General features: G+C 40.4%; 1 protein-coding gene across 2 annotated transcripts in view; it reads right to left on the bottom strand.

Annotated features, from left to right (window-relative positions):
* Window positions 1-4818: 4818 nt before the first annotated feature.
* Window positions 4819-19211, bottom strand: part of LOC140524847 (uncharacterized) — a 44296-nt gene continuing 29903 nt past the window's right edge. Inside the window, exons 7-8 of one of the 2 annotated variants that reach the window (XR_011973855.1) lie at window positions 17674-18083; window positions 4819-15446 (exon numbers count right to left, since the gene is read on the bottom strand). Coding sequence is in view for 1 of the 2 variants with exons in the window: in XM_072639683.1 (XP_072495784.1) it covers window positions 17956-18083 (128 nt within the window). In the remaining variant the exon portion in view is untranslated. Of the gene's footprint in view, window positions 18084-19211 lie in introns of both variants that reach the window. The other variant, XM_072639683.1, reaches the window with a different exon arrangement.

Here is a 19211-nt window from a genome sequence, read left to right as displayed (position 1 = left end):
ATTTTCCCAGCCAGTTATTTGACTTGTGTGTCCTTTGTCAAGAAGAGAGCATCTTCTGTGGACCTGTAAATTCTCAGTTCCTCCAAAGTGGCACAATCGAGGTAGAGGAGTTTACTCCCTTCCTGGCCTGCACACTGGTCTGGGAGCAATCAAAAACTTTTCTGCCTAGAACCTGTAAATGAAATTTCCTCACCACAACCATCCCCATTTCCATTGCCAGTGCGCCTTGTCATCCATGGGTGGAGCTCAGAGCTGAGAATCAGATCAGTGGCTCAATGCCCCCAGCGGCTCTAGGCAGAAGTCTCCAAAAGTTGCAGCTGCAGTGCCTGCTGCTGGAGGTCCAGATTCCTCTCCCCTCTCCTGGCTGAAGGAGCCCTCCTACTGATCTTTAAAGCTGTCTGTGGCGTTTGTGGGTTGAGCAATCTGGGAACTGCTAGCGGTGATGCCTTGAAGCCTGTTCCTGGTCCTGTCACTGCTGCATTGTGCTGTTCTGCACTCCACACGCTGAGCTCAAGTCTGTAGGGTTTAAAGAAAGGGCCCAGAGAGAAGGTGCAGACACGTATAATCAATGATCCTCTTAGAGCATTTAGACACAAACGAGATGAGAAATGTAGGATGAGAATGAGGAAAGATTAATGAAGTGAAAATGATTTTGGGAATGGGGTAGAAGGTGTGCGCATGTTTGTAGGCAAGCAGGGAAGTAGCCACTAGGCAGGGAATGATTGAAGAAAACCAGAATATGAATTAGAGGGGAGGGTGATATGCTGCAGTAGATATGATAGAATGCAATCACTTGTACCTATAGAAGTTTTTCATGGGTAAGGAGAAGAGTTATCTCTTCTTGTGAGATGGATGATGGAGGAGATAGTGACAGAAGGCATTTGGATAATGTTAGATGAGAAGAAGTGGGGCAGGGAGATCTCAGGTAATGGTCTCAATTATTTTCAGCCAAATATGAGGCAAGATTTTTAGCTGAGGAAGTGCAGAGTGAAACTTGGGAGATTTGAGGAGGGATGAAGAGGTTTGACTTTTGGCTACTGTGGGGAGTGTAAGGAGACTGTTTTTCATGTATATTTTATAGAATCTGCTTCCTTACTCTCTCAACATGCTTAATACAGCCATCTGATTAAATGTGTGTGTTAGAGTTTCTCATGGGATGTGGACTGAATATGTGGTGTCATTGGTATAGAGAATTCCCTTTACACTGCAGGCCAGTAGCTTTCCAGCAAGTTAGAATCTTAGAAAATTGCTCAGATCCCTGAGAGGTCACACTGTCAGTGTGAGTCAGAGGTAGATCTTGCCAGCATCAAGGCTGGCTTTCTATCCACCATACTGTGCTCCCTTTCTGTAGTTTATTCAAAAACATATGCATGGGGACCTTTAAACATGAGTCACTTAAATTATCCATAGGGAAGTTAAGTTCCAAATATAATTTTCAAGGCCATATATATCTTTTTTGTTTGTTTACTTTGTTTCTTAAATATTGAAAATCTGTGGAATCCAGGATGGAAATGTGACGGTTCAGAGTGTCCCAATTGAATTACATATAGTTTCTTATTTGGTGAAAATGTACAAAAATAATATGAGATGTGTTCTTAGAAACAATGAAACGCTGACTTGTTGTAACCACGACCCATATATTGAATGTAATTTCCAATATTAGTCATACATCAGCCTTCAAAATTAAAAGTGATAGCTATATTATGAGTTTTTATTAATATTTTCAGTTGTCTAAAAGCAAGAAATGCAGACATTTCCATGTTTCCTGTGAACATAGGTCCATGTCAGTTCATCTGCCTTCACATTTTTTAGAGCCAAATTAGGAATGGATATGTGAGGACAGCCTCATGGGTTAAAGCAGCTGGAGAATTGGCTCACTGAAGTGGCTGAAACCAAAGGCTTTCATGGTTCTCTGACTATCCTTACTCACCTTCCTCTGACACACATGCTGTGATTTGCAGACTAATAACTTTTGCCCTTCCCATAAATATATGTTGTTTTGTTGAGGTGATTATTAAAAAATCAATTAAAATAGAGTGATGATAACAGAAATGAGTGTAGGAAACTTTGTTTATAATACAAATGTTGTCTAAAACTGAAAGAAAAGAAAAACCTACCACCAGTCACTATACAGTTTAGTGCTAGTCCATTCTCAAGGTTGAGATACTTTTCAAAGTGTTCAATATGAACACTTATGAAGAGAATGCTAGCCTGTTGAGCCTGCATGGTATGTCAACTAGATAATTATCCCCTAGTTTGAAGACTAACTGTACTTAACATGGAAAGAAATATTCCTAGAATGATGAAAGTTGTAATTGCTAACAGCAACTACATGTGAATTCCGATTGAAAGTTGTCACAGATTCTTGTCGTTCCTCTGTCTTTGTGGTTATATTCTTCCCTAAAATGGACAGCAACGAAGTTGGCCTCCCCCACTATTGCCACTCAGTCAGTGTGATGGCTGACCCGATATCTTTCTCTTTCATGATCCTCTACCCTAACATTTGAGGCTGTTTTCCTTCCTTACTTTCTGATTTCTTTCACCACCCATAACTCGGTTTCTTGCTGAAGTAATTCTCAAATGTATATAAACACGTTTTTAAGTTCCTTCCCCTCTCTCTCCCAATGCCTTCCCAGGAATATCTCTGTCCACCCTGGCTCTTTTACCCTGATTCCCATTTCTTTTTGTCCCTTTCCTGAATAAAATTAGATCCTACCCTAATCATAGCTGATAGGGATGGGATGTAACTGGATTCAAAAATAGAAAATGAGTGTAAACTGAATGAACCAATCTCAAATTTATTTTAGTTCCCTTCACAATCTCCATAATCAAAGGCTTCATTTCATCTTCCCCTTTTTTTCTGGAAGCATTAGCATCCAATATTTTCAAGAGACACAGAAATAATATTGACTGTTGCTTTTTATGTTTTGTATAATTACGAAGTTAAGATAATATTGTCTTGGTCAAAAATGATTTTTGACTGTGGATAGGGTATTGTGCCTGGAAGTTCAGGAAGACCTGAATTCAAATTAATCCTCAGATACTTTCTAGTTGTGTGACCCTGAGCAAATTCCTTAATCATTCTTTGTCTCTGTTTGCTCAATTATGAAATGAGGCTAACAATGGCACCTCCTTCCCAAGGTTATGACAAGGATCAGATGAGAGAACATTTGTTAAGTGCTTAGCCCAGTGTCTGGGACACAGTAAATACTTACTACATACTAGTTGCCTTACTTCTCTGGCTTCATCCAAGCACATCATCATTGCAGCTGGGAGGAGGAAAAGGAAGAGCTGTTCCCTCTCCCCATGTGAAGAAGGCATGAGGGAAAAGGCAAACAGGGAGTCCCGAGGAAGAAGGAAAATGAAAACTATCGATCTTTGAATATTTAGATCCACATTCATTACTTCAGGAATACGTGATATTGTTGGTATGGATATTCCCTCCACCAGTACATATCATGAACCTTAAGGGGCAGGTAGGTGGTACAGTGGATAGAGCCAGTGCAGGAGTCAGGAGGACCTCAATTCAAATCTCACCTCAGACACTTGACATTCACTACCTGTGTGACCTTGGCAACTTAAGCTGGATTATCTCCAGTCATCTTGATGAATATCTGGTCACTGGATTCAGATGGTTCTGGAAGAGAAGTGAGGCTGGTGTCCTGCACAGCCCTCCTTCACTCAAAACAAAGTCAGTACAAGTCATTTCATTATTTCTCTGGTGACATGGTCTTCTTCAGCAACGAAGGACAAACACATACACACATACATACCATGACCTCTTTACAACTTGGCCGATGATCAGCCAGAGGCAGCTAGGTGAATCAATGGATAGAATGCTGGGCCTAGAGTCAGGAACACTCATCTGTGTGGGTTCCACTCTGGCCTCAGACATTGATTAACTCTGTGACTCTGGGCAAGTCACTGAATCCTGTTTGCTTCAGTTCCCTCATTATTACAATGAACTGGAGAAGGAAATGGGGAACCATGCCAACATCTTTTGTCAAGAAAACCCCAAATGGGGTTCACTAAGAGTTAAACATGACTGAAAGACTGAACAACACAGCTCATCTTTGAGACTAACTTTTGATAAAACAATCCATCCTCCTTTGAACAACCTGGTGAAATCTTTATCAGCTCAGTTAGGTTGATCTGTGGACAGCAGACATACCAGGCTTTTACCTTGCCAGCATGGTAGAGCTACCAAAACTTGCACCCTGCTGGGATAGCCTTTAGCATCACAGAGCCCCTTCACCTGTCCAATGTTGCATTGCAGTATGGCTTTAGTGGGGATTGCACACACATATGCATATGTTTTTGTCGCAATACACAATATACAAATTTGAAAATGCTTTTTTCCCCCCTGAGGCCCCTTCCTTACTAAATACTTTGTTATTATGAATCCTTTTAGTGTAAAAAGTTATTATTAGAATTAACAGCCAACCAAGGTGATGCACACCTATAATCCCAGTTGCCAGCGAGGCTGAGGCTGGCAGATCTCTTGGACTCATGAGTTCTGAGCTGCAGTGGGTTATGCCAGTAAGGTGTCTGCACTAAGACTGGCATCAGTATGGTGAGTCTCAAAGTACAAGGGACCATCAAGTTCCCTATGGAGAAGGGAACCACTTGAGGTCAGAAACTGAGCAAAGTTTCCATGCCAGTCTCTCGTGAAATCTAAATTTACTGCTCTTTGTCCCCCAGGCACTTTTGTTCATCATATCCAGTAATGAGAGCTAAAACACACTGTAGGTATCTTCAGGTGACAGTAGTGACCACTTATATTTATTTTGGCAGTGATTTACAGTTCAGGCATCATAATAATTTTTATTTTTTATTGCTATGTTAAAATTTTTCTATGTTAGAACTACAGTATATAATAATAGAACAATTTTGGTTTTTGTAATTATGAAGCAATCACATCGCCCTCTCATTTCCATAGGACACCACTCCACCTGGCCTGTGCTCATGGATTTCCAGATGTTGTGGCCCTCTTAGTGGAGAAAAAATGCAAGCTAAACCTATTTGATAATATGGGTCAAACACCTTTAATAAAGGTATGCGCTAGTTAACCATTTTGGTCTATTTAATGTCTTTTGATTTCTCTCAGATTAAGAAAATATGCTTTACTCATTTAAATACCATGAATGATATTTCAATACACTAAATTTTATCTTAGAGTACCTATTACCTCTTTCTCTACATTATATTGACAGGCAGTAGAGTGTCAGCAGGAGGAGTGTGCAGCTGTCCTGCTGGAACATGGTGCAGACACTCTTCATCGGGATACCTACCACAACACTGCACTTCACTATGCTGCCTGTGAACATAACATCAAGATAGCAGCCGAGCTGCTTAAGCATAATGTAGTAATGGAAGCAAGAAACAAGATAGAATCACACCTCTTGTTAACAGAGCATTTTGTAAGTTAAAACATGTAAATCAGTTAATGTCCAATTCACATATTTATATTTCATATATTCTTGGAAGCATTTATTTAATGAAAATAACTTAAAATAGTTCTGTAGTCGAAGTTCATTGTCCTTTCTAATTTTCTGATGGCAAGGGAGATCAGAGGAGACGATTTCATTCACATCTAACCTCCAAATGTAGAACTTCCCTTTACTGCTTTAGACCAGCATCTGTTCTGAAATTTAATCTTAGAGTAGGGATTCTTAACCTAGGATCCATTAATTTAAAAAAAATCAACTTTTACTTTATAGTTATTTCAAACTATTGTTATAGTCATTGGCTTCCTTTGCATTCTTTATATTTTAGGTATTTAAAAATGGTATCCTGAAAAGGTGTCCATGACACAGAAAAAAGTAACGAAACCCTGACTCAGGGAGTGTTCTGAAATGCTGAAATGACCAGGAACTTCCCAGTGTCACCCAGCCAGTACCGGCAGCAGACCTTGAATCAGGGTCTTACTGACTTTGAGGCTAGCTCTCTATTCATTGCATCACAACTGTCTAGTCAGCATTTTCTTCGCATGATATGTTATGTCTGCTCCTCAGAATGCAATGTTTCCATGAGATATTTGTCTACAGTGCTTTTCTACCTGTAGGCCTTTACTTGTGATAATGCAATGTTAATTTGTCATGTAGAAATGCCATAATGTTTTTAAAAATGATCTTCTAAAAATGTGTTCTTATTAAGCGTAAAACTACACAGAATTTTCACAAGAACAAATTCTTACGTGTATGTAGGTTTGTGTTTTGTTTTTTTTTTTCTATTTTCTAAACACTATGCCATTCCCTTTCTGAAATTACTGAACAATGCCTGAATTTTAAGAAAAAGGTTTAGCTCTTAGTCACTGCCACTTGAGTGAGAAAACAAAATAAATTATACATATGAAAGGTTGGGAAGGGAGGGAAAATGTCAAGGGAATGACTTTCTTCCAGATTTAACAACGTCGAGGCGAGATTTTCTTGAGTTTTCAGGCTGGTTGTACACACTTCAGGGGAACGGGTGAAGAGAACCAGGCAACCTTAAAACTGACCAGAATATAGTTTTAGCTTTGCAGAGTACAGTGGAAATAAGGTTGGCTGCATGCAGACAATAACTTGTCATGACATGAAGATAGCATGAAAGGAGGATACTCCTAAAGTAATATGAAACAGTCTCTTACAAATCTTGGGTTTCTATGTCCTGATCACAAATTAATCGCTGGAAGAATTCCCAGAGGCTTTCTACTTTCATTTGGTCATTTTATATATGAGGACACTAAGTTCCAGATAGATGAAACAACTTACTTATGATCACATAGAAATTACTCAACAGGAGCAGGATTTATGCCCTGTTCTTCTCTCCGAAGTTCCATTGTCCCATACTTCCTTGGCATGTTAGTTAGCAAGTTCACAGATGTTCACAAAATACCTTAAACTGAATTGAAGTGTATAAATATTTCTTGCATAGTGTAACCATATCTTTCATATGATTTTGCAGGAAGACCTTACACCACTCTTGCTTGCAGTTATGGAAAATGACCGAGAAATGGTGGATCTTTTCTTAAAGCATGGAGCAAATGTGAATGCCTCAGATAGTTTTGACAGGTATTGTAATTAAAGTTTGCAAGAAAAAAGAGGGAAAAGACACTAAAGGAATAAGAACAACTTAAATCATGGAACTCTTAGTGAACAACAGTAATTGGAATTGATCATCATTGTAAATGGATGAAAATGTCCACAAACATCAAGTATGAAAAGTTATTATTACTAATTCTATAACAGGGAAGGCAGTTCATGCGGGCATACCATCCAATGTGAATTGGTGATATCTATTTGCAATTTTCTCTATTTGATTTTAAACTGATTTTTTACTGAAGATCATCACACAGAAGTTTTGTGCACTAGTGATGCAATTGATTCTCTATATGAAATCATCTTCGTGTCACCCATGAGAATTGAAGGGAAGTATTTACATGGGGGTGAGAAGAATCCATAAAGGGACACTGTCAAGTTCTCTCTTAAGAATTTTGGAATTGACTGTGTGTCCTGGGAATACACTGACGCACGACCATTCATCGTCGCCTGCCCACATCAGAGAAGGTTTTGTGCTCTGTGAACAAGGCCCAATTGAGATGGCTGCAAGGAACAGTGGGATGCTCATACTGGGAGTATCCAATTCAACTATGCACACTCAGTAATCGTGCCTCTGGTGTAGTCGACAATGAAAAGAAACCGTTGGTGTGATCCTCCACAGCTGGATACATCGAATCTTGACTCTGCCATAGTTGCGCCACTTTGGTCCTGTTTGGGAGCAAAGGGCACTCATGCTGACAGCATTGGCAGACTGAAGAGAGAGACACTCAATTGCTGGTGACAACTGGATCACATCTTTCATTTCCAGGAGGGACGGATAGCTTGTGCAGCTACAGCTGAGCAATATTTGTTCGTATGTGCCTACTCTGTGTGGATATCCTTCCAAATCTGGCAATAGGCAGATGACTTTCCCCTGGCAGAAATGCATAAAGCAGACTCTACATACCTCAGAACATAGGCAGAGGCCAATGAGGCCTCAATCTCTCTCAGTTTCCACAGCATCTAGAGCAGCATCAAGAACGATGAAACCACGGTTCCTTGGGCTCAATGAACATTTAATTCTCTTCGTTTCTCCCGACTGTTGAATCTGTATTACTCTTTCTGAGGAGTACCTAAGGAACGATGACCCTTGTGTCTCCTCTCGTAAACGTGGGAAGGATTGCATAATCATGCATGTAGTCATATGTGCTGTGTAATATTAACTCCTATTCTTTATAACAAGTATCCATTTACAAGCAACCAAAACATCGATACAAGGAGACATAATTGTCAGGAAGACTAGTGAAATGCAGCAAATTGTCCAGGAGCTTACACCACACACAGTTTCTGAAGGAAGAGAGAGTTCAAGAGATGACCTGAAGGCATACAAGGAGGGAACACCAGGCAGCAAGATGTGCAGACTAACTGATGTATTTGTTTGGTTTGAAGATGAGTGTGAAGATGAGCACGATGAAGGAAGGCTGGTTAGGGTCTGACTGTCAAAGTCCTTAGTAGTCAAGACTTCTTCCCTTCTGAAACATTTCCAAGCACGTGAGTTACTGTGCTGAACCACAGGGAATTTCTTTTGGAACTTTCTATGTTATCCTAGGGTCACCTAATTCAAGCATCCTTAGACTGTGTAACTCGATGGAAACATGCAGGACAACAAGCCACAAGCTGGTGAGAATGACGAGAAGAGACAGCATCAAGGCCTCGCGGGGAAATGAATATGGGGAGGGGAAACATGTATCTGGATGAAAAAAGTCAAGGAAACTCGTATTAGAGAGTGAGGTCCTCATAATCTCCACCGTTAAATTGAAGAAAGCCAAGGGATCGCTGGTTCCTTTCTCTTCCTGGTTGCAATGAAGCCACGTACTACTATGGTCGTTTAGGATTTCCCGGTGCCTGCTCTTTGCTCATGCTTTATTGGCATCACGCAATGAAATCTTTCTAAACGTTGAAGGGTCTGAAAATTCAGAGGTTTTAGTAAGGAGACTTGTCCGATTTGGGGAAAGAAGAAGGTCATTGCACATTTGCTTCACTTTGCGTTTTATTGAATAGGCGTAGGGAATCAATAAGCAAAGGCTTCACCAGCCAGGAGATCAGAGAGAGAGACGAACGAAGTTTGAGAGGCAGCGTGGAGGGACATCTGACTCCAAAACGAGCAAGGCCTGCTCGGGAGTCTCAGCCTTGCTTTGGATATTGCCGGTGTGACTCTTAACAAACCACTTCTGCTTTCAGAGCTCTAGTCAGTTCTCTGAAACCTTCCTTTCACAGAAAGTACTAACCTGCCCTGGTCAAGGGAATGAATTGCTCCCAGTCGCTTACAAGTCTAATCTCTAGCACTAAAAGGAATTGTGGCATACTGACTTGCACCGTAGGATGTCATCTGCAGAACAAGCTCGTTTGAATGAAATTGATCTTCTTGGGTTTTCTGAATGTAACCACCAGAAGAGAAACGTGATTTACAAGAGAACGTCATGTGTAAATTTACCTCCTTACAGGACACATGAGTTCTGAACTAAATTCACAGACAAAGAATCAGGTCTGAGGAAGTGCCAGCATTCGTTGTCCTTCGGAAATGACAAAATCAATCTGATGATCTCAAAAGAGACAGGGAACAAAACCGAACTCTTCAAATGGAAACCACGAACAAGGACCGTTTCAAAAGAAGTGGGAAAAAAGTTCTCTCCTTGAAAACATACTGCAAGGCGAAGTCAAAAACATGGGATCTGAATCACTAAGTAACTCTTAGGCCAAGAAACACGACAGCAAGTTCTGCAGAGAACACAGCAGCAGTTCTGTGGAGTTCACTGTAAAAGGATCAGTTGCCTCAGATGTAGACAAGAATATGGTTGCACGCAGTGAAATGCACATGAATGAAAAGACTGGCAGCACTTCTGTAGAGGAGGAAGACATAAGTGCATATGGCCCAGGTCAACGATTTCTGTTGAAACACAATCAACTTCCACATTGAAACCTGAATATGACACCATGATCATCATTTCTGGAGTTTGTAAGGACAGCATTATTAATGAATTAATATTATTACTGTTAATTCATATAAGCCAAATTGTTTACCTTGTTAAATACTTGAAAAGGCAAATAGGAAATGACAGTTATCCCGAAGAGGACCTCTTTATGACAATGGTCAGTGCTTGTGAAATATGTCACAGCCATTAAGGGTGAAAACAAAATAGCTGTCCCAAAAGACCTGCTTGATTGTGGGGTGCATGAGAGGAGCAATGAGCATGAATTTTGCCAGCGCATGATTTGTCATTGATCCTTTCTTATCTATTGTAATAAAGAGTGGAATGTAACAACTTGAGAAAAGAAGCGACCCACGCAAAATTCATAATGTGAACTACAGAGGCTTCTCCTTGAGCTTCTTTACCTTGTGTTCAAGAAGGAGGGAGCAGTCGTTCCCCGTGCGTTTCAGGGACGGGTTTTGCTTCTGGAATCAAAGCCGTGCGTGCGTTCCCAGAACCACTTCCAGGTCCAGCTCCTCCTTCACTTTGGACAGGACTCATTCTAGAGCTTGTGGATCGTGACAGGCTTTTAGTCACTGGCAGTGAGTGGACAGGATGATTCAAGTTCACGGTGACATCTTAGGACGTCTGTAGCTGTCCTTTTTCCGACAACTGATGGTAGATTCATCTGAAAAGGAAATAGCGCAGCTAAATTGTGTATCGCTTCTATCCACCTGAGACATGATGTAAATTTCTCACGAGATGGAACTCAAATTACTCCCGAAGTTTAGGACTTGGTCTTGTGAATTTACACATCATCGATGTTATCTCTTGTGTCACGTGTGAAAAAATCATCCCGGCAATGGTTTCTTTCTTTGTTTCAGCCAATCGTCTCTTTCTCGGATATCCAGCTCTTACTTCCTCATGAAGATTTCTCTCCATGAGTAGTCCCAAAGAATTACTTAGTAAGATGCTGGAGGAAAGACTTTTCTCTTGAGATACCCTTTTAAAAATTCCGCCCACGTTGGACTTTTCCAATTCTTCTTTTGTCTTAGGAAATAGGTTCTTCACCAACAAGGTGCAACCTGTGCTTCACTGACAGCGAAATATCAGGTGAGAAAACTCCCCTTTAGTAATGGAAGTTGGCACGCTCTCTGCCTCATTTAGTCTTACAGAGTATCCCAGAGCACAAAGTGGTGAAGCAATTTGCTGAGGATCACCTAGTCAGGCTGTGTCAGAGATGACACTTCAATCTATGTCTCTGTGACTTTGAGGAGAGCTCTCTATCCACCATGTTCAAACACTTTCTCACAGAAAATACTCACAGTTACCATCCGTCCACGGACATGATTTTCTGTAACCACCTCCCGTTTGTTCCATGTTTAGTCGCAATAATATTGCAGCATTTCAACTACTTTAGTCACATGGCAAGACTGCTTTAATTCACTAATTTAACTTGCTATAGATTAAACTTTTAGCTTTCAATACCCACAATCAATTCTGCATGAAAATCACAGTGTATTGAGCTTAAGCGTTTCCTTTGAAAGTATGAGAAGCCGACTTCTATAGCAGCACACAAAAGTGCAACTCGAGGACTACGATGTAAGAAAGTGATCGAAACAGCAGAGGAGGGAATCCACATTTACTTTCTTTGGCTTTCAACTTTCTCTGACACTTCCTGCAAACATGGCATTCCATCGAGTTATTATTCCCCAAGTTCGTTCCTCCTTCATACTCTCTCAGTGCTAGAGGTATTCATATTCACTCCTCTCGCAATTTTATCTTTTAGGAAGGCTAAGCTTCTACGGAAGCTGTTGACTCCCAGATTATCAATGGCATCTTCACTGCGAAAGCTGATAGTCTTTTTCTGCGTCGTCCTCTTCCTGCCACTTACACAGCAACATAGCCTTGCCCAGGAGGGTGACTCACGCATTGGCAGAACAAGCTCATTGCTTGGGAGGCTCCAGAGCAAACTGTGGGAGAGAAGAGGTAATGGACCCTGCTGTGCCTCTGAAACCTGCTCCCTAGAGCAGCGCCACGCCAGGGAACTGAGTCGCTTTCCTCTGAACTTTCTTATTAAGGTACTGAAGATCATCTGGCAAGATAGGTTAAGGTTCCAGGCCTTGTGGTCCTTACTCGGAACTCAACTGCCAAGTCTTCAAACTCTCCAACTCCAACTTGGGATGGTGATGTTGAATCTCAGATTTGCGCTACCATAAAAGCAATTTTAGGAGGAACTGCAGAAGGTAAGTATTCACATGGGGGTGAGAAGAATCCATAAAGGGACACTCTCAAATGCTCTCTTAAGAATTTTGGAATTGACTGTGTGTCCTGGGAATACATTGACACACGACCATTCATCGTCGCCTGCCCACATCAGAGAAGGTTTTGTGCTCTGTGAACAAGGCCCAATTGAGATGGCTGCAAGGAAGAGCGGGATGCTCATATTGGGAGTACCGAACTCAACTATGCACACTGCGTAATCGTGCATGTTTGTGGTGGACAATCCAAAGGAACCGTTGGTGTGATCCTCCACAGTCGGACACGTGGAATCTTGACTCTGGCGTAGTTACGCCACTTTGGTCCTCTTTGGGAGCAAAGGACACGCACGCTGGCAGCCTTGGCAGACTGAAGAGAGAGACACTCAATTTCTGGTGACAACTGGATCCCATCTTGAATTTCCAGGAGAGAGGGATAGCTTCTGCAGCTACAGCTGAGCCATATTTGTTCGTATGTGCATATTCTGTGTGGATATCATTCCAAACATGGCCATAGGCAGATGACTTTCCCCCGGCAGAAATGAATAAAGCAGACTATACGGAACTCAGAACATAGGCAGAGGGCAATGAGGGCTCAATCTCTATCACTTTCCACAACATCCACAGCAGCATCCAGAACAATGAAATCATGGCTCCGTGGGCTCAATGAACATACAATTCGTTTCGTTTCTGCCTACTGTTCAATCTCTATTTCTTTTTCTCAGGAGTTCCTAAAGAACAAGGACCCTTGTGTCTACTTTCGTAAACTTGGGAAGGATTTCATATTCATGCGTGTAGTCATGTGTGCTCTGTAATATTAACTCACATGCTTTATAACAAGTATCCATTCCAAAGCAACCAACAAATCGGTATAATGACACATAAATGTCAGGAAGACTAGGAAAATGCAGGAAATAGTCCCGGAGCTTACACCACGCACTGTTTCTGAAGGAAGACAGAGTTCAAGAGATGACCTGAAGGGATACAAAGAGGGAACACCCGGCAGCAAGTTGTGCACACTTACTGATGTATCTGTTTGGTTTGAAGATGAGTGTGAAGATGAGCAGGATTAAGTAAGGCTGGTTAGGGTTGGACTGTCAGAGTCATGAGTAGTCAAGACGTCTTCCCGTCTGAAACATTCACACGCACGTGACTTACTCTGCTGAACAACAGGGAATTGCTTTTTGAACTTTGTATGTCATCCTATGGTCACCTAATGAAAACATCCTTGGACTACGTAACTCGATGCCAACATGCAGGAAAGCACGCCACAGGCTGCTTAGAATGACGAGAAGAGACACCATCCACGCCTCGTGGGGAAATGAATATGGGGAAGGGAAACTTGTATTTGGAGGATAACAATAAAGAAAATTCGAATTCAAGAGTGAGGCCCTCATCATCTCCACCGTCAAATTGATGAAAGCGAAGGGATCGCTGGTTCCTTTCTCTTCCTGCTTCCAATGAAGCCACGTACTACTGTGGTCGTTTAGGACTTCCTGATGGCTACTCTTTGCTCATAATTTTTTGGCCTCACGCAATGACATCTTTCTAATCGTTCAAGGGTCTGAAAATTCAGAGGTTTTACTAAGGAGACTTGTACGATTTGGGGAAAGAAGAAGGTCATTGCACATTTTCTTCACTTGGCGTTTGATTTCGTAGACATAGGGAATCAATAGGCAAAGGCTTCAGCAGCCAGGAGATCAGAGAGAGAGACGAATGAAGTTTGAGAGGCAGTGTGGAGGGACATCTGACTCTGAAACGAGCAAGGCTTGATGGGGATTCTCAGCCGTGCTTTGAATATTGCTGGAGTGACTCTTCACAATTCCTGTAATTCTGTACTTAGAGTTCTTATTCCTTGGTATTAGATATGAGTTCTCATGATGAAGCTTCAAAACATCTCCACCACACTTGTACCACATTATACAATAAATAACATAAATCCTTAGGCTAAAATTGCAACTATGCACTGCGGCTACGCAATGAGATACAGAGATCATGTCAGGTAAACTGGTAGGCTATTGCTGGCAATACATCTTCTTTGCCTGATACCCTATAAAGCAGGTGGACACTCGTCAGTGAGTGGGATTTCCTTAGGGCTGAATGCATAAACTAGAGCGCTGTATGTAAATGTGTGGGAAGAATGTTTGTTTGCCTCATCCTAGCCCCACTTAGGCTTGAATCTCACCTCTAATTTTGATAGGAGAGTGCACAAGCTGTGGTTGCCTTGACTGACATGTCGAGATGTAGGGGTAGTGGCTCCCCGCTTCTCCCCAGACCCTGTGAGAAGGGTGATTAGGGAATGTTGAAGGAAGCAGTACTCCCATTGCCAGAAACTCCCTTTCAAAAGATCAGACTAGAATAAAGCAAGAGGATTAAGCCCTCTGAGGTGTCCTCTGGCCCACTACATGAACAGTGACTCTATGACAGCATCCATGCCGTGTGCTAGTATTTATCTGTCTTGTAATCAACTAACTCGTTCATTTCATATCTCGGAAAAGGCAAATTGATTAAATTTCAGCTTTGGGGAAGACAGCTCTAAAGAATCCAAAATCATGCACAGATGGGCATTTTGTGTGGATATAAATTCATATAAGCCGAATTGTTTAGCTAGTTAAATATTTGAAAAGGGAAGTAACAAATCGCAGCTGTCCCAGAGAAGATTAATTTATCACATTGGTCTATGCTACTGCCTTTCAGTGCTTGTGAAACACCTTACATTGATTCAAGGCGAATATAAAAATACTTGGTGAAAGACATCTGCTTGATTCTAGGCTCCAGGAGAGGAGAAACGCGAAGTGAATTTTGTCATCACATGACTTTATCATTTATATTTTCGTATCTCTTGTAATAAAGATTGGGATGTAACAATTTGAGAAAGCAATCGGCCCATGGGAAATTCATAATGTTGACTGTACAGGCCTCTTCATTAGCTTCTTTACCTTCTATTTTTAGAGGGAGGTGTAGCTCACCCTGTTTCTGAGTGACTGGTTTTGCTCCTGGAATCGCAATCTTGTACACATTCTCAGGGCCACTTTCAGCTCCAGCTGCTTTATCTTCTTGTACAGGAGACACTCTAAACTCATTGGATCCTGAGTGTTCTTTCATCACTGGCAGTGAGTGGCACGGATGATTGACATTACAAGTCCTGTCCTTAGAGTACTTGTAGCTCTCCTTTTCCCGACGACTCATGGCAGATGCATCTGAAAAGGAAATGGTGGAGTTAAATAGTACATCCGTTTTATCCACCTGATGCATTATTTAAAGTTACCCCAGGATGTCATTCAAATTACTACCTAGCTTTATGATTTTATTTTCTTAATTCATGTGTCATGTATTTTATCTCTTTTGTAACGTGTGGAAAAATACTCCCAATAACGGTTTCTTTTTTGGAGCCTATCCTCCCTTTCTCAATTACCAGTTCTTACTCCCTCATCAAGATTTATCTCCATGTGTAGTCTCAAAAAATTTCTTAATACGATGCTTCAGGAAAGGCTTGTCTTTTCAGATAACCTTTTAAAAATAACATGCTTTTGACTTTTGACTTTTCAAACTGCTTAGGCTTTGGAAATCGACTCTGAACCTAAGATTTTTTGTTCTGTCATTAATTTATAGAGAATGCTCCTGTAAGGAAACTTCCCTCTAATAATGGAGGCTGGTTCCATCTCTGCAACTTATAGTCTTAGACAGTTTCCTTAGGCACTTAGAAGTTAAGAGACGTGCCCAGGGTTACCGAATCAGTGTGTGTCAGTGATGAGACTCGAAACCATGTCTCTTTGCCTTTGAGGCCAGCTCTCTACCCACAGTGCTAAAATTTTTTTCTGGAGAACATGCTTACAATTATGATCCTTTCAATTTCTATAGTTTAAAAAATGTACGAAGTACAGTCGCATCATTTTTTATAATGTGAACGGCTTTAATTTGACTAGAAGATACGCTTTTTCATGAATATGCTAACTTCTTGAAGATTAAGCTTTTAGCTTTCAGTATGCATTACAAATTTAGCATGAAAATGCCAGTTTACAGAGATTAATTGTTCCCTTTTCAAATATGATATGGCTATTTTATACTAGGTTCAAAAAGTGCAAATAAAGGACAACGATGTCTGAAAGGGATAAACACCAGTATATGTAATCAATATTTAATTTTCTGGGTCTTTAAATATTCTTCCATCCTTCCCTTAGTCATGGAATCCAATATCTCCTCTCGTTTTCACTATCTCGTTTCTAAACTTTTTTATATTCACTCCTAAAACCTTTTATCGCGTTTTGGCCTAACACTAATGAAAGTGCTTACTCCCAGATTATCAATGGTTTCCTAACTACTAAGTCTTACAACCTTCTTCTCAGTCTTCCTCTTTCTTGACCTTACATAACCTCAGGAACTGCTAAAATCCCATGCCTCAGGGATAATCTTCCTCCATAGTATTTCTTTGCCACTCTCCTAATTTCATTGGGATGTGATCAGAACAGCTTATAACAGACTTTCTTCACGTATTGACCAAGGGCCTAGACTGACTGACTGCAGGATTATTCTCATTATAGTTTACCTGAATTTCAGCAAAACATTTGGCAAATTCTCTCATGTCTTCTTTGTGGACAAAATGACAAATGCAAGTTAAAGCACGAGACACAAGTAGTATGGCTAGATACATTTTCATCTCCCTTTCTTGCAATTCGTTCGACTATGTGCTCAACATGATTCAAATAACGGCTAGAGCAATTTTAGATTTCATTACAATAGAGATCATGTTCAGAGCAAAAGAGAGGTTAGTCTGGTTGACCTCTGCTTGAATACTGTTCTTAGTTCCAGGCAGCACATTTTAGGGCTGTCTCCTGGATCTCTCAGCCTGTTTTTCCTCCTGAACCTTTAAATTCAACATGAACAGATCTGAACGCATCATTTCCTGTCTTCTCATCTCTGTCTCTGAAGTCATCAATCCTTTAATATTGCTCATCTTTGTTAAAAACAAGCCATCTTCTCAGTCGTCTGGCTCTATGTTTTAACACTTCTTTCATTCCACAAATGTGTGTGTGTGTGTTTGTGTGAGTTTATGTAGACACAGAGATCCGAAAGTTACTAAGTCCTTTTAATTCTACCTCTATATAACATCTGTCATCCTCTCCAGTTCCTTCATTCCTAAATTCACCTCCTATTTCATGAACTTTTATCTGAATTCTTGCAATAAATTACTAACTGATATTCTCATCTCTGGTTCGTATCTTCTCTGGTCCCTTCAACACAAAGTCAAAAAGTAATCTTCTTAGGGTACTTACCTGGCCATTCTCTTACTGTAAAACCTTCTGTGGTACCCTACTGACTCCACTCAGAGAGCATCAGAGTTGCGAAATCTTCCTTCCTCAACTATTATCCTTTTTCATCCTCTGCCCCCCTCAATTTTCCTAAAGCACAATTATCCTTCTCCCTTACCTCCTTTACTCCAGACATAGTTTGCATGTTGTATCGCTTCATGGAAGGTAAATTCCTTGAGGTAAAGGAATGTTTGTTTTTATCATTTCATCCTGCAGTAACACAGCAGACATTTGAGATGCACAGGATACATAACAGTTGCTTAGTGGTTATTAACTTGAACTGGGAGAATACATATGTAACTGGATTTATTGCCTTCATGCAATATAGAAAAAAAGCCAGGAACCATAAAAATACAATTTGAAAAATGGTGTTCAGAACAGAAATGTAAAAACCTGAAGACTACAGGAAATGTCTTCTATTAGCTGTGATTTTTAAAAATTCATTCATCCTCATATTTGTAAAAAGGGGAAAAAGTACAATACCATAAATGACATCTGGATCATCTAAAACTAATTCTTCAAATAAATCTGTAAGAGAAGTGGGGAGAAAGGGGAGAAAAAAGAAATGTGAATACTGAAAATTATTTTTTGCAATAAATTACTAACTGGTCTTCTCATCTCTGGTTCTTACCTTCTCTGGTCCATTCTATACAAAGGCATGAAATATTTTTCTTTAGGCACATAACCAGGCCATCCTCTTGCTCGAAAGTCTCCTGTGGTACCCTACCTGCCTCAGTTGCACGGACATCAGAACTATGAAACCGTCCTTCTTCAACCAATACCCATTTCTATGCTCCGTCCCTCTTCAATTTCATAGAACACTATTATCTTTCTCCATTCCCTTAACCTCCTTTACTCCAGTGTTTGTAATATAGACCATAAAAAGGAGAAATTGTAGGTGAGTAAAACTATTTATAGCAACTCTTTTTGTGTTGGCAATAATTGGAAATTGAGGGAATACCTTTCAGCTGGCAATGGTTGAGCCAATTGTGGTATATGAACCTAAGGGAATATTATTTTTCTATAAGAATTTTGTAAGAATTTATTCTATAAGAATTGATGAGCAGGTAGACTTGAGAAAAACCTGTAAAGACATACACAAACTGATGCTAGTGAAGCGAGCAGAAAATAGAAACCATTGCATACAGTAACAGAAAATTTATATGATGACAACCTTCGATCGATTTAACTCTTCTCAGCAAGACAAGTATCTAAGACAATTTCAAAAGATTCGTGTTGGAAAATGCTATTGAAAAGCAAAGAAAAGAATATGCAGATAGAAGGATACAATTTTCTTCTTCTTTTTTTGGGTCTTCATTCTCAGAGTTTTTCCATTGGGTTCTAATTCATCTTTACAGCATGAATGATGTGTAAGTATCTTTGATTAAAAAAACAGAATTGTGCAAATGGAAAAAAATCCGCTGAAGAAAGCAACTCTTTTAAAAGTAGAAATGGCCAAGTGGAAAAGGAGGCACAAAAGCTAACTGAAGAAAATAATGTCTCCGAAATTAGACTCTGGAAATGTCCGTAAATCACAGAAGGATTGAGTTAGTCAAACAGAAAGTCATAGAAATGATCAATAATTTTATCAAAAGAATGACAATAATGAGAAAACCCACCAAAACATAGGATGAAGTCAAAGCAGTCCTTAGGGGA

Source organism: Notamacropus eugenii, chromosome 2 (assembly GCF_028372415.1).
Source record: "Notamacropus eugenii isolate mMacEug1 chromosome 2, mMacEug1.pri_v2, whole genome shotgun sequence".
In the NCBI taxonomy this organism is placed as follows: Eukaryota; Metazoa; Chordata; class Mammalia; order Diprotodontia; family Macropodidae; genus Notamacropus; species Notamacropus eugenii.
This window is presented reverse-complemented; position numbering and strand designations above follow the sequence as displayed.